This window comes from Zeugodacus cucurbitae, chromosome 4 (assembly GCF_028554725.1).
Source record: "Zeugodacus cucurbitae isolate PBARC_wt_2022May chromosome 4, idZeuCucr1.2, whole genome shotgun sequence".
Lineage (NCBI taxonomy): Eukaryota > Metazoa > Arthropoda > Insecta > Diptera > Tephritidae > Zeugodacus > Zeugodacus cucurbitae.
In genome coordinates this window covers 23831539-23847899 of record NC_071669.1, presented here as the reverse complement: position 1 = coordinate 23847899, position 16361 = coordinate 23831539, and the positions used below count along the sequence as shown (strand labels likewise).

General features: G+C 34.9%; 1 protein-coding gene across 1 annotated transcript; it reads right to left on the bottom strand.

Moving 5' to 3' along the window:
• Positions 1-14186: 14186 nt before the first annotated feature.
• On the bottom strand, positions 14187-15248 carry LOC105214769 (probable fatty acid-binding protein). Its single transcript, XM_011188377.3, has one exon. The coding sequence runs from the start codon at positions 15052-15054 to the stop codon at positions 14509-14511; it is 546 nt and encodes a 181-aa protein (XP_011186679.1). The 5' UTR covers positions 15055-15248; the 3' UTR covers positions 14187-14508.
• Between the last annotated feature and the right edge of the window lie 1113 nt (positions 15249-16361).

Genomic DNA, 16361 nt, shown 5'->3' with positions numbered 1-16361 from the left:
AAAAATATAAGTGGTCTCTCCACTGCCAACATTATCCCATACAAATTTTGTGGTGTGACTTGTTTTTGCAAGTGTTACAAGGTCTGAGGTGTTCCTCTAGCATCCAATGCTTTAGGCAGCATTTGAAACTGAAAGGTGTAGGGCAGATTAAGGAAACTGTGTTTATTTCTGCTACTCTATTGATACCTCTTTGTACGATCTAACGCAATGAGTCTTCGTGACTCATTTACTCACTCACTTAGCGTCTTCTCTTAATCCGACATTAGCGGCCTGAAAGACCGAATTGTAGTCGTTTAGTTGAAGAAGCTTTCTGTATGTGGGTTATTACAGCAGAGGCCTGCTCCTGCACCTGTTTCAACTTTCGATCCGTCGGTGAATACATAGATTTCGCCATTGGTACTATCGTTGGTTTATTCTCCTTTGTTGGGGAAAGAAAACGTTGCATTTATCACCACAACGGTCTCAGTTTACCGGTCGCAAGACCAATCTAGTCCGAATTCTGTTTATAAGAAAGAGGCATTTGTCTCAATAGCACGAATAGTTACTTCTCCTAAAAGCAATAGCATTTCAAGGATCTTGTGTAAACTTTCTGTGTTCCTAAATACCACTTTAAATATTAATGCTGTTAAAAATTTAGTTGGTATGAAATTAACAGCTTAGAATTGTCTTGAATTGACAACCTTTTATTATTTAAAAGTTATTACTTCAGGTTGCTTTTACTGTTGTCCATTATTATTTAAGTCATTTAATAAGCAACAATTGAATGGATAGTCGATGAGCTTTCATACGACATTCTACTCCTCATTCTAATATTAGTCAACTTTATGACACTGCTAAAACTTTCGCTGTAAGTAAATGCGAATATGCACATTTGTAGAAACGAATGAAGAACAATGGACACGGCGACGTTGAACTTGCGTCAAAAACTTTTATAATAAAGTCCAAACAACTGCTGACGCCTAATCGAGCTTTGTCACTCTTAATGGTGTCGACAAGCGACTGACAACTGTGATTCTTCATGATTTGAACTCCAGCTGATTATGATGAATGACAACAAAGTTTAAATTACTCCACGTATACATTTTGTTGCATGCGGCGCTTGCAAGTCGCCAATAATACACATGTGTGCGCTTAGTATTAAATATCTAACACACATTGTTTGTATGTGTATATATCTGCGTACACAGTTTCGCGAGAAATATTAACATTGAACATGTGTGATGAATTTCTGTTAGCAAAGAATACTAATAATGGTTAGAAGACTCGAACTGGCATGAGATATGTCAACAACTATGCAAGCTTTTTTGGTATGCATGCATGTGTGTATCTGTCTGTCTACAATGTCTGACTTATTACATGCGTTGACTTCCCTCTTTCGCAAAAAAATCAAAGTTAATACTCACGCCCACAAAGCGCACAAGTTGGGTCTTTATGGGATTATAATACAACTTTAATAGCTGAATTTCCGGCAGATATGATGCGGTGAGCACCAGTGGCCACAAAGTGTACACAGTCGACAGCGGCAAGTTGAGGCAAATTGACCTTATCATTGACGGATTAACAGCAAATGACCACAACAAGCCATACATTGACGTATATACATATGTATGTATGCGTATGTATGTACATATGTATGTTGGTATGGTATGTGCATTGGGCGAAATTAGGCAGCAACAACAGAAGTTAGAAAAAGTTTTTACTCTGTAGTCGTTAAGTGTGAATGAAGCAAGGTAGCGGAGGGTATGCAGCAAATCAGCAAATACAGTAGTGGTCATATAATTAGAAACAATTTAGTTGCTTATTTACGCCAAAATTCCATTCAAATGGAAATATGATTGCATTAAATCAATATAAAAATTCAGTGGTATACAATAGAATCCCGATTATCCGCATCGAAAATCCGGATAATTGATTTCAAAGCAAATCAAACAATATTAATTTTATTATGTAATCGCTTTTACATGTGTCGTTTAGATAATACGATATATAAAACACGAGCTATAATGATAATAATAGCTATTTATAGTTAATTAAAATTAAATTAATTTAAAATTTTGGTTGAAAATAACTTGTGATTGACCTTTGGCGTAATGAATCACATCATGAATCAATTAGAAACAGCATATAGAGCTTCAAAAGATTCTGCGTGTGATGGTACTTGAGATAAATCCCCAATTTAGGTCTCTTCATCATCTGCTCTCTCTTTATTGTTAAAATCGTCAATGATTTCTTCATCAGTTCTTCACCAGTGCGAAGAATTTTCATTGCTTCCGTTATTCTTTTAAAAATCGTCGTTCGGTTCAATTGAAGAATAATATATGTATATACGCTTCTTTACCCTTCAAATCTTGTAACAATTGAAAGAAATCATCAATATTTCACTGAAATGAGTCCTTCATATTCTATTTGACTGAAGCCACGAATTTCGAAATTTTGATTTGTATTGTACTAACTCTATCCAATTAAACAAATAAAAATAAGAATTCGTTCCTAACTATATGACCAACACTGTATACGCTCACTCTAAGCTCCGTAGCACTTGTTAGTTGCGCCTGTTTTCTACTTTTTACTATGCTTGTTAAACGCTTCACACAAGCTGTTGTAATTTATGTTGCTGCATGTTGATGCGGTCCGAACCTGCAGAGGATTTCCAATGCGCATAATAAATGCAGATTCAACTTGTCTCAACGCCACACATACACCCCAAGTAGAACGCTGGTAACTGCCACAAACAATGCATTGTCTCAGTGTGTTGAAAAAAACGGCACTACTGGGTGAGGGGTAATAAAAAATGGCAAGCATGCAACAGCAGAAATTAGTAAAAACCACATTCTGATATGTTAATGCGTTGGCTAATCATGTTTCTCCGCCTCTCGCACATCAAATCAAAAACTCGGCTCAAGCGAGTTATGCCGAACAGTTGTTTGTGCAGACATTTATGGGCACGCTACTCATTATCTAACACACTTACCCATCACCGGCGGGGGTGTGTTTGGTGCGGCTCTTAAAAAAAGTATTCCTGTTGCGCTAGTGAGTGCCACAGCTGCAGTTGTAGTTGCAGTCGAATCAATGCCGCCTTCATGGATGACGAGTTGAGCACACTTAAGCCTCTATTTCCCCGCCCAACATTGCGTTGCATCAGTGTTTACTGCGTACATTTACAGGTTTCATTTTGTTGGGGGCGTTTTTTTATTCAGCTTCATATGTGACCACATAAATCCCAGTGAAATTGGGTTTTTGATGTAAAAATAATATAAAAAGCGGATCGAATATTTTGGCAAAATATACTATCATAAATACTATGCTATTATAGAATTGATATGTGGTGGAGCTAAAAATACGTACATATGTACATTTGGAAAAAATTAAGCACGAGTGGAAAACATCATTGTATTATTAAAACAGAAAAAAATATATAATGAAATGAACGAAAACAAGTAAGGAAAGGCTAAGTTCGGGTGCAACCGAACATTTTATACTCTCGCAATTTATTGAAGAAATTTTAATAAGATAACACCCAAATTTACATATAAATTCGGCACAAAGTTTAATAGAATAACGAAAATCGTCCTATATAGTGTATGAGGACTGAGGTAATTCCTGAACCGATTTCATTTATTTTCACCATCTAGGTACACTATATCCAAAACTATACACGCACTTAATTTCGTAAAGATATAGTATCTCACATATTAACCAATACATATATGTAGATTAAAGACCACCGTATTTTTGAAAAACCTATAATTAGGTACATGGGAGCTAGGAGATGTTATTATCCGATTTTAATAATTTTTGGAACAGAGACACACTATTAGAAGAAAACAATTTCCTCTCAATTATATTAAATTATCTAAGAGATTTACCAATATTTTCGGTTAAAATTTACCCTTAAGCGTTGAGTTCAATATGTCCGATATCTGGGGTCTTGAAAAGTTATAGTTTCGTTTTCGACAATTTTTTCTCAAGTGAAGCCAGAGATGATATGTACTATTTGTGTAAAGTTTTATTCCGCTATCTTCATTGGTTCCTTATGTATATATTATAAAGTGAAGGAATCAGATGGAATTCAAAATTGAGTTATATGGGAAGTTGTCGTGGTTATAAACCGATTTCATCCATTTTTCACTTGTGTCATCAGGGTGTCAAGAAAGTATTATATACCGAATTTCATTGAAATCGGTCGAGTAGTTCCTGAGATATGGTTTTTGACCCATAAGTGGGCGACGCCACGCTCATTTTCCATTTTGTAAAAAAATCTGAGTGCAGCTTCCATCTGCCATTTCTTATGTGAAATTTAGTGTTTCTGACGTTTTTCGTTAGTGAGTTAACCCACTTTTAGTCATTTTCAACCTAACCTTTGTATGGGAGGTGGGCGTGGTTATTATCCGATTTCTTTCATTTTTGGACTGTATAAGGAAACGGCTGAAAGACACGACTGCAGAAAGTTTGGTTTATATAGCTTTATTGGTTTGCGAGTTATATACAAAAAACCTATTTGAGGGCGGGGTCACGCCCACTTTTCCAAAAAAATTACATCCAAATATACCCCTCCCTAATACGATCCTATGCTCCAAATTTTATTTTCATAACTTTATTTATGGCTTAGTTATGACACTTTATAAGTTTTTGGTTATCGCCATTTTGTGGGCGTGGCAACGGTCCGATCTTGCCCATTTTCGAAAGCAACCTCCTTAGGGTGCAAGGAATACGTGTTCCAAGTTTCGTTAAGATATCTCAATTTTTACTCAAGTTATCCGTTGCACGGACAGACGGACGGACAGACAGACATTCGGATTTTGACTCGTCTGGTCACCCTGATCATTTTGATATATATAACCCTATATCTAACTCGTTTAGTTTTATGACTTACAAACAACCGTTAGGTGAACAAAGCTATAATACTCTCTTTAGCAACTTTTGTTGCGAGAGTATAAAAATATAATAGAAATAGAAATATTAAAGAAAATTCGGTTCACTATTCCCAATATTGTAACCATTATTCTAAGGATAGTCGCTTATAGATGTATTTTTGCATTATACCGTAAGATGAAGAAGCAAATTTATTGTAAATTTTAGATGATGATGTTAGTTTTTAACTTCACTATGGCTATTCACTGATTCACAAAAAATTTGACCTAGCGAACTTTTGTTAGATATTCTTCATTTGGTTTAGTACTACTAATATTTTATTCCATTTCTTAAAAAATAAGAATGACGTTTCTTTTTCGAAAAATTTTACATACGCACTTATATATTAAAGTAATGGTATTCGAAAATCAATTACTATTAAAGACTTTAACTCCTGACATAGTCACCTCAGTTAGTGCTCACCAAATATATTTTTCGAGATATTTTGAGTTTAATTGTATTTCGTTAAACACAATTTTGATTTTCTCTAAAAGGTATTAGGGTTTATAGGTTGAAATCAAACCACAATCGCTTAATGGTTTAGGAGGGTTGTAAAGGGTGAAAACAATTAAGTTAATTAATTTTTATTTTTAATATGTATACACAATTATATATTTCATTTAAACAATTTACCATCTCAAAGATACATATCATCCTCCATGACGTGTCCAAAAAAGAACAAGTAAGGAAGGGCTAAGGTCGGGTGTAACCGAACATTTTATACTCTCGCCATTTATTTATTTAATTTCATTTACATAACACACAATTTGATCCACATATTCGTCATATATATTGTATAAAGTCCATTGAAAGTTGAAAACTCTAATATTAGGTTAGAAGCACAGAGGTCCTCATGTACGATATATAGGGGCCTTGAAAACCTATGGTCCGATTTCGGCGATTTTTAGAAAGGGGCTGCCACACTAAAAATGCAGTATTTAAACAAAGTTCTGTTCCGATATCTTCACTAATGATTACTTTATATATTGTAAAGTAAACGATTCAGATCGCCTTCAAAGTTCTGGTATTTGGGAAGTAGACGTGGTTGTGATCCGATTTGGACTATTTTCACAATATATCATTGGGATGCAAGGAAAATATTACAAACCAATTTTCATTGATATTTGTCGAGTAGTTTCGGAGATATGGTTTTTTCCCATAAGTACTGAATTAAAGAATTTTTAGCAAAAAAACTACACTTGCTAAAATTTTCACCAAATATTGGCTCGAAAAAATGGGTGTATTAAAAATAAAAAAATCCCTTCGTTCATTACCTAGGTAATGAATATGGTTTCGTTTGTAGTTCATTCCTTTTGTCTGATATTGAGTTTAATGTTCCATTGCGTTCATCTAGGCAGTTTAAACTATTACAGTATTTTTCCGAAATAACGAATATTCGTTTTAACGAAAACCGCTTATAACGAACAATCAAATTTGTTACATTGAGTATCTTAAATAACGAACATCGGGGATTTGTAAGTACTCGGTTTAACAAACAACATGAAGAAGACATAAGAAGAAAGAGAAAAAATCAAATAACAGCGAACCAGAATTAAAAATTTTTCTTAAAAAAATTCAAAAGAAATGTGCAAATTGAAAAAATTTTGAATTTTATAAAAAAGCTTAAAATTATTGATCAGCACCAAATATAAGTATAAGTATAAGCATTGGTCCATTTTGGAAGAATTTTAAGAATTTATCTGATTTGAATTGTTATGTGTTGGTTTTTCATTTTTTAACAAATAATCAATAAAACAATTTATTAAACTGTAATTTACGGATATTTAACTCATTTTTATTGAAAAACATAATTTTGAGTTAAACGAAATATTCCGCCGAATATGTCATGATTTTATGTCAATCTTTAGCCTCAAAAACACTATTTTGTCTTCTCTTAATAATTAATATTTACAAAATTCAGTTTTGAGATAAACGAGTTTTAAGTTTTATATTCAAACTGATGTCCCTAATGGGCGGAACTTCCAAAGGATATTTCAGATTTTATTTTACTTGGCTTGATTTGAAATTTGGAGAATATCTTAAACATAATTTTGAAAGTTTGAAACCCATCTAACCCCTTAAGAGAGCCTTATAAAGCACTTAATAACAAAATATTTCATAGTTCTAACATCAGCATAATGCACCTCATCGTCCATCGTGGAGTGAAGATACTATATCCATTATTCTGGAAAACTGAAGAGAACCAAGATAGAACGAGTCTACATATCTATAATTTCTTTACATAACATTATTCTAACAACATACAGATTTCAACATATGTAGTTCTCGTTTCCCTGCAGGTTATGCACTGTCCCAATTCCGCTTAGCTGCTCATCAAATTAACATCGGTTGCCAACAATAAAAAAATATTACACCTCCACTCAATCAACGCTGTAAATTTAAAAATCCGCATAATCAGTACCCACACAACGGCAAGCCATAAACGACACCACCAAAGCACCAAAGCGCCGTTAGTTAGTTAGACAAGTTATGCAGAATGCCAATCTTCGAATTTTCCTTCTCACCATAATCTAACAACATTTGCTGTGAAAGCAATAAGCCGAAGAAAAAATTTAATTAAGCAACAATTTGGCTCTTATTTATTTGGGGTGATTTTCGACCCAAAAGAATCCTATAAAAAAGCAAAGAACACGAACGAAAATAAAAAGGCGCTACTTACAAAAAATTACAATTAGCAACAGAGAAGGAGGCAACACCTGCCAGCCAAAGTGTTGTTGTTGTGGTATCAAGAAGATAGAAAATCAAATTTGTTGGCAAAGTGGCTTAAAATCAGGAAGCGACAGCTGGGATGCGCCGGACAAGAGCGAATTTTTACGCTGCGAACATCAAAGTGCAACTAAATTAGCGAATTTAACACCAAAAGGAATATGAAGTGATAATATTCTTTGAAAAAGTGAAAATAATTGAAGACAATTTTATGGTACATTAAGTGTTTAAGAAGATTTGAGCTGAAATTAAAGTACCTTTTGTCTGTCTTATATCTTTTCATTAAGTGATTCAAGATTAAATTTTAAGTGGCACTAAGGGAGCCGATATCGGAACATAATCGGATGTCATTAGAATAGTAGTGAAAAAGATTTTGAATTTACATAATAACAGTTCATCTTATTGTCTTACTATCGATTAATTAATAACACTTCTTAAACGACGTAAGGTTGGATTGCTTCTGTAGAATATCTTGTCAGGTATCATGTGACCATAATACTTATTCTGATACAGTATTAAATATTGACAATGAACACTTTAAAATCAACATTAATGTGAACGCCTATCTTAGCAATTACATGACCAAGTTACTCTATATTTGGCGCAGCCTTATGTGACCTTCAAACATCTCAGTCGTTAGTGGACTCATTACGATTTTTAATGCCAAGCTTCTTCGTGTCTTCTTCGAGTTCGTCAATCCCATTAATTTAGGGATGAATGCTGTGGGCTCTACAATTTTCTTCTGCGCTCTCTTGATGTCCTTTGATAAAACATAAAAGATTTTCATCTTTTATTGGTTGATCATTGTTTCACCTTATATGCTACTTGTAATTATCCTTCCTTTCGAATATATATTTGCAGTTCGGTTTTGTTCTGTTCGAGGACTGCTGCTCCGTCGCATAACACTGATAAACATTGCCTCTTTTGCAATAAACATGTATATTCCATTTCAGTATTCTGTTCTGGATTGTCAATTACCAAACTGCTTCTTGAGAAAATTTGAAATATCTTTCTTCATGCAATTTTTTAGCGAACGCTGTACTACATCCAAATTATCTAATGTTAAAAGTTCCTTTTTAGTAATGAAATAGGTTGTTCTGTACCAGTTTCACTTTTTTAATTTTTTTTATTATATACTTCCATTCAGTCTCTTTAAATTTTCTTTCAAGCTTTTTGAATCTTTTAGAATCCAACCTTCTCCCAGTACTTTTAATCTACCATATTGCGTAAAAATATCATAAATACTCATTTTATGTCTTGATATGAACAAAGCTATAGGGGTATTCAAAATTATTTACACATCGGATGTTTTTTTACAAGTTTCACAGGAAAAGCGTTTACTTGTTGTTGTTGTCGCAGGGTAACAAAATGCTATGTTGTTATAAACCTTGATCTATTCCTGAGTTGAATTGTCCTTGCAATATTTCGTGTCCTTTTTTAATAACATTATAAACAGTATTTCATCAAGTTCTATAAATTTTAACTAACTCCGAAGCCGAAACCCCAGTCTTAAATTTATTAACAGTCTCCAATCTAGTTATAATCGATAATTTCTTTGTTTTCGGCATTTTATTTAACAAATATTATATTTTAGATCTTTGTTAGTAAGTTATGAATGCAATAGAAGGCCAATCACTACTATTACTCAAACCAAATCCAAGGATAAAGGCTAAATCGCCGTGTGTAAATTTACCTAGTTATAAGTAATATTAAATTAGGGGAGCGTATAGTCTTCGATACATTGTATCTTGGTGGTGAAAACGAGTGTAATCGGTTTAGGAATTACCTCAGTCCCCATATACTATTTATGATGATTTTCGTTATTCTATTGAACTTTATACCCAATATATGGGTCGAATTGTGTTATCTTTATAAAATTACATCAATAAATTGCGAGAGTATAAAATGTTCGGTTACACCCGAACTTAGCCCTTCCATATTTGTTTTACTTGGAACTATCTCGATCAGATAATAATCCATGTGACGAAATTTTGTATATTAGCACTAAGTACAAGACAAAATATATATATTTTTTTAAAAAGACACTCCTCAAATATAGTGTATACAAAAAAATGATCCCATAAATTTAATTAAGATATTTTACATATTGACCTATATAACAGGGACCGTAAATAATGATTATATTTCCTATTTTTAAACTATAAATACTACATTTATGCTTCATTTCTACTCGGTTATATTATACACGGGTAAGTTCAACCCACAGGCATAAACACTTTTTCACCACGAGTTAAATTATCTACTCGGATAGAATATACACATTTTCTTTTCGTATGTAGACGTGTTAACTCGGGTGCATACACAGATTTTGAATTAAGTTGAACGTCAAATCAGCGCATATAACGTTTCGACAAATTGCATATACAGGGTTCCCGTATTGCTAATTTTTCGCTAAAAATTTAATTATTTACGAAAAATTTTAACAAAATTTTTAATATTTTCTTCCATAATTTAATTTTTCAGCTTCGTAAATAATCACTATTAAAAAAATAATTAATTAAAAATCATGAATAAGCATTTTTTAGCAAACAAATTAAAACTCATAAATAATCGTTTTGTTCAAAATAAAACTCACTTTTGGATTACAGTTTTTTTATAAATTTTTTTGGTAGTGAACGTCATATGGGAAGGAGGCGTGATTATTGCGGGCTTAACTTCGGTTTGAATCGATGAACTATGACTTTGCTTTATATAGTATGTATAAAACCGAGATAAATCGGATCGAAAACAGATACAGTCTGGAAACATTTGCTTACGTAGAGATACAAAGTATTACAAACGCTTCTTCCTTATATTATTTCAGGAAAACAAAACACACACGAACCGATTGATTTGACTACTACGAGTATAAGTATATACATACATATGTACGTAGGATCGTGCCGCCAAAGCAGTAGTGTCCCCCCCTGCTGCAGCTAAGGCAGTGTCAGCGTTGGTCAATGACAATCTCCGCTGTCCATTGGCATTATCGTGTGCACTGCATTTTCAGTTGTGCTCAGTTTCGGCATCGCATATTTGCATACACAATTGGCGGTATGCAAATGCGGTCGTTTTTATTGTGTTTGCGAATCGCAAAGCGAATCTGGCGAACAGTAGCGCGCCCAATAGCCTCAACAGATGCTTAACAGGGGGGTAACAGAGTGTTAAGCGCGTGCACAATATGGACCACAAGCAACGGCAAAGACAGGCGAGTGCGTGTATAAAGTGGAGCAGTGTTTGCAGAGTTGTGGGTCATAGCCATACAATCTGTTGTTGTTTCACTTGGTACTGTTCTAGTGTGGTCCCTCTCAAGCAGCGGCTGTGTTGCATCCGCACTCGTTACAAAATTATTATCAAACACCTGTATTTGATCATGGGAAGCGGCGACAGCATCGAAATCGGACTGTGAAAAATATGGAGAAAATGCGTTCAGTTGCAATTCTAGGAAGTCCGTTCGCATAAATTCCCTCACAGATGTTTGTACGCGCATGTTTGTAGGAGGCGAATAACTTACATTTTTGCATATGAATAGCAAATACTAATCGAGCAGTCATTTCTCTTCTTTTTGATTTTCTTGTGAAGCATGCTTTGCCTTGCGCTTTTGTGCTCGCACTGTCCGCCCAAAGTGTCCACGGTACATAACTTGCAACACTACAGTTGGGTGCGACAACTTGTACTTGGGAGCTCACCGAACTTACATAATTTTCATACAATACCCATCTTGGACAATGAGTGTTGTCGCTGTTGCTGCCGTTATCATAGCACTTCGAAAGGAATTGAACTTTGGTATTTGTGTTCTTGCCAAAAGTTTCGGTTTTATTTTACAGTTTTGCACTTCTCTCACTTCTCACTCGATCGCTGCAAATGCAAATGATCGCTTGGTTGCTGAGGCCTCCAGAGATTGCTTTACATATACGGTGGTGGCTTGTTGATTTCTGTCTTTGCGTTTGCGCTGCTCGAAAAGTGTCGCCCACAGGGAATTAATTAATTTTCCAGTTAAAAACTTGCAAACGTGCATTGCACATTTGTTTCACAAATAAACTTGTAAATTCGCCTTTTGCAAGCAAAGTGTCGGGAAAAATGTTGAAACACCCACTTTGGGAAGACTATATAATAAATAAGTTCGTACAGTAGTCTATTATAAAAATGAGTAAGTAAGCTTGAGCAGCAAGGAGTTTTAGATTCTCTCACAAGTTGTCTGAATATACACAGAAAGCATTTAATAATTGAAGTTGTTTTAGATGATCTCTAACACGGTCGGATCAAATCTGTCCAATGACACCCTCATTTTTCAGTTCCAACCGACCTTTACGACTTTGATATTCGAATTGGTTACTTGATACTTTGGATTGGCCTACGGATAATAGATTTATTTGTCTTCATATACATCGCTCATTTACATGAATAGTGGCATAAAACAGTCAAAAATAAACAGGGGGAGATGAGAATGTGTCGTTATTCCACTTATGTCGCATTATTTTGAACCAAAACAACGACAATTCTCAGTTCTGCAAGAAATAGTCAATGTTTATTACCGAAACAAGTAAGGAAAGGCTAAGTTCGTGTGCAACCGAACATTTTACATTCTCGCAATTTATTGATGTAATTTTATGAACAACAATACAATTCGACCCATATATTCGACATTAAGTTCAATAGAAAAACGAAAATCATCATTAATAGTATATGGGGACTGAGGTAATTCCTGAACCGATATCACTCGTTTTCACCACCAAGATACAATATATCGAAGATCATACACTCACTTAACTTTGCTAAGATATATCGCATATTAAACGATTTATAAAGACCATCGTATTTTTGAAAAACCTATAATTAGGAATATGTGATCTAGGAAAAGTTATGACCCGATTTTAACCATTTTTGGTACAGAGACAAACTGTTATAAGGAAAAAATTCCCTCTGAATTACATTAAAATATCTGAAAGATTTACCTATATTTTCTGTGAAAAGTTACCCTTAGGCACTGAGTTCTTCATGTTCAATATCAGGAGCCTTGTAAAGTTATGGTTATATTAAAGTGAACGAAGCAGATGAAATTCAAAATTGAGTTATATGGGAAGTACGCGTGGTTGTGAACCGATTTCGCTCATATTCCATCCATCGCCTCGTCAACCTGATCATTATACTCTCGCAACCTGTTGCACAGAGTATTGTAGTTTTGTTCACATAACGGTTGTTTGTGTCACCAAGAAATAAAAGAGTTAGATATGGGGTTATATATATATGAATGATCAGGATGACAAGTGGATTTGAAATCCGGATGTCTGTCCGTCCGTCTGTCCGTCTGTCCGTGCAAGCGATAACTTGAGTAAAAATTAAGATATCTTAATGAAACTTGGAACACACATTCCTTGGCACCCTGAGGAGGTTGCTTTCAAAATCGGTCCACTGCCACGCCCACAAAATGGCGAAAACTGAAAACCTATACAGTGTCATAACTAAGCCATAAATAAAGTTATGAAAATAAAATTTGGAACATAGGATCGCATTAGGGAGGGGTACATTTGGATGTAATTTTTTTAAAGTGGGCGTGACCCCGCCCCCAAATAAGTTTTTTGTATATAACTCGCAAACCAATAAAACTATATAAACCAAACTTTCTGTAGTCGATTCTCTTACGTACCCCACTACACCCCATGAAAATAGTAGAAATCGGATAATAACCACGCCCACCTCCCATACAAAGGTTAGCTTGAAAATTACTTAAAGTGGGTTAACTCACTAACGAAAAACGTCAGAAACACTAAATTTCACATAAGAAATGGCAGAGGAAAGCTGCACTCAGATTTTTTTACAAAATGGAAAATGGGATTGGCGTCGCCCACTTATGGGTCAAAAACCATATCTCAGAAACTACTCGACCGATTTCAATGAAACCAGGTTTGTAATAGTTTCCTTACCTCTCAATAATATGTTGTGAAAATTGGCCAATGCGCTTCACAACCACGCCTACTTCGTATATACCAGAACTTTGAAGACAATCTGGATCGTTTACTTTACAATATATAAAATAAGCACTCGTGAAGATATCGGTGCAGAACTTTGCACAAATACTATGTTTATAGTGTGGCAGCCCCATTCTAAAAATCCCCAAAATCGGACCATAGGTTTTCAAGGCCCCATATATCGAACATGAGGACCTCGGTGCTTCTAACCTAATATTAGGGTTTCCAACTTTCAATGGACTTAATACAATATATATTACGAATATGTGGGTCAAATTGTGTATTATATAATATTAATTAAGTTAAATAAATAAATTGCGAGAGTATAAAATGTTCGGTTACACCCGAACTTAGCCCTTCCTTACTTGTTTTGATATATATGTATATGTAACCCTATATCTAACTCGTTTAGTTTTACGACTTACAAACAACCGTTATATGAACAAAACTATAATACTCTCTTAGCAACTTTGTTGCGAGAGTATAATAACGGCATATTTTGTGTTAGAACGATATTTGGAATAACATTTGTTGACACGCTTAGCAGCCTTTAAGATACGTTATGAATACAAATATAACAATTTTTATATATGCACATTTATTGGACAAAATTTTATTAACATATATTGTATTGATTTACAATAATTTGGAACCAAGAACTACAATTTTCAACAAACAATATAACATCGAGAGATATAGTACAAAACGCTACTAATATATCGTCTTGCGATACTTTCAGATACTACGATACCCACACGTCATAACAGCTAAATTCGAGAAGTTTTTATAAAGCGATTACTGCGGTCCATATTTTTTTTGAATTTTGGTGTTGCATATTCGAATTTAGCTGTTATACATTGTGGTAACAGAAATGTTAAAAAATAGACATTTAATAATCTATCTATATATTATATCTTTTCGCCACATTAGCCTCCCATATCTGTCGACACATTTCCTCATCCGCCGCTTGGAATACACGCACCGCCTCAACATCTTTCACCATATACTTGGCAATCATCTTATCCTCGTGGAACTCCCGTACAATAGTCGAAGGAATATCGCCAATTTGATGTTGAATCAACACATTGTTATACAGCGAGATGGTAGTCCGCATTTTACGTCCGTCTAAGGTCAACTCATCGAAGGGCACGCACAGCTCAAAGCGTTGTATGGTCGTGGTGAAATCGGAGGCTATTATGAGGGAGTAATATTTGCCACTCCTACGTAATGCTATAACCGGTCGTACGGAGTTTCCGATTTTCCGCAATACAGGACCAACACCGAGCGCCGCCATATATTGATCAAAGTTCGTACCGTCCACGAGTTTGTAGATTTTCCCCTCCCATTTTGCCGGTGGTTCATAAGGTATACTTTGTGACTTTCGCTTCTTGTTTTTTGCATTTTGTCTGTTGATTTCATCAGTGCTCAGGCTTTTCTTTTTGAACATTTTTTTTTTGGTTAAGGAAATCGCACCACACTTTTAGCAGTCGTAGACATACGCGGCGATTTACAATTTCATTATATAAAGTAAAGCTTAAAGGAAAAAAAGTAAATAAAAACGAAATTATTATTAATTTTTGTTTGACGAAACAGTAAAGAAATTTGAAATTTTTTGTCAATTTGTCAATTTTTCTAGAGAAGAGACAATTAGGGAAGAACTGAGCCAATTGCTCAATTTACTTCGAGTTATAAAGTGTTTCTTTATGATAAAATTTTAAAATAAATTTGAGAAAGATCGTATTTTCGATAGTACTTTTTATCACGATAGGCGTGACACAATTATGCTCCAATTTCTTTAACTCACATGAAAAATTAATTTTATAAATGTCGGGAAAGGCGATAATCTCCTCATGCCAAAAAAAGTTCTGTTTGACGAAATACTTTGGAAAAAAGTTGCACGGTGTCAAATGCGGCGAGAATTAATAGAGTTCGTGACCTAATTCGACTAATTTAGTCGTGGTTAAGTCGGAGGGGTGTACCGGTCGTTGACATGGTGGGACAAATAGGAATATTTTCTGTAATTAGGATTAGAATCAGCTCAATAATTGGGCATAGTATATCCCTGTGATCATTTTGCCTTTTTCCTGTTAGCCGATGTAGTCTGATCTCTGCCTATAAATCCCTAAAAACAGTGGCCGTTACAGATCCGACCGATAGAACAGTCTTCACATTCTTCAATGCAGGCTCGTCTAGTGAACTCCATTGTTTCGACTGTTCCTCGATCTTGGGCGTAGAACAGCACATATGTACATGTTTCATCGACGGTCATGAAACAATGCAGAAACAATTTGCTCTTATACAGCCTTAGGTACTGCTGTGGAGATGTCTCTCAGCTACGCTTGTTGTACGTCGACAGATATGAGCCAACATTATATGCACGATATAACCAACGATATAGTTTTTAATCATAGTTTGCCGTTTCGAGGACAACATATCTTCTTTCAACAAGCAAATTGTCGGCGATTTGGCTCTCATGTCACTGTTGACAGTCATATCTTTGAAGATGTAGATAATTTGGTCTACCTTGGAATCAGCATTAACACGAACAACAATGTCAGCTCTGAATTCAAACGCAGAATCTTGCCAACAGGTGCTACTTAGGATTGAGTGGGCCACTGGAAAGTTAAGCCCTCTCTCGACGTAGTAAAACCAAACTCTAGATGTCATTCAACATTCTCACCTTTTCTTATGGTGCAGAAGCGTGGACGATATCAATATCCGACAAAACCAGGAGTTTTCAAGAGAAAGGTTTTG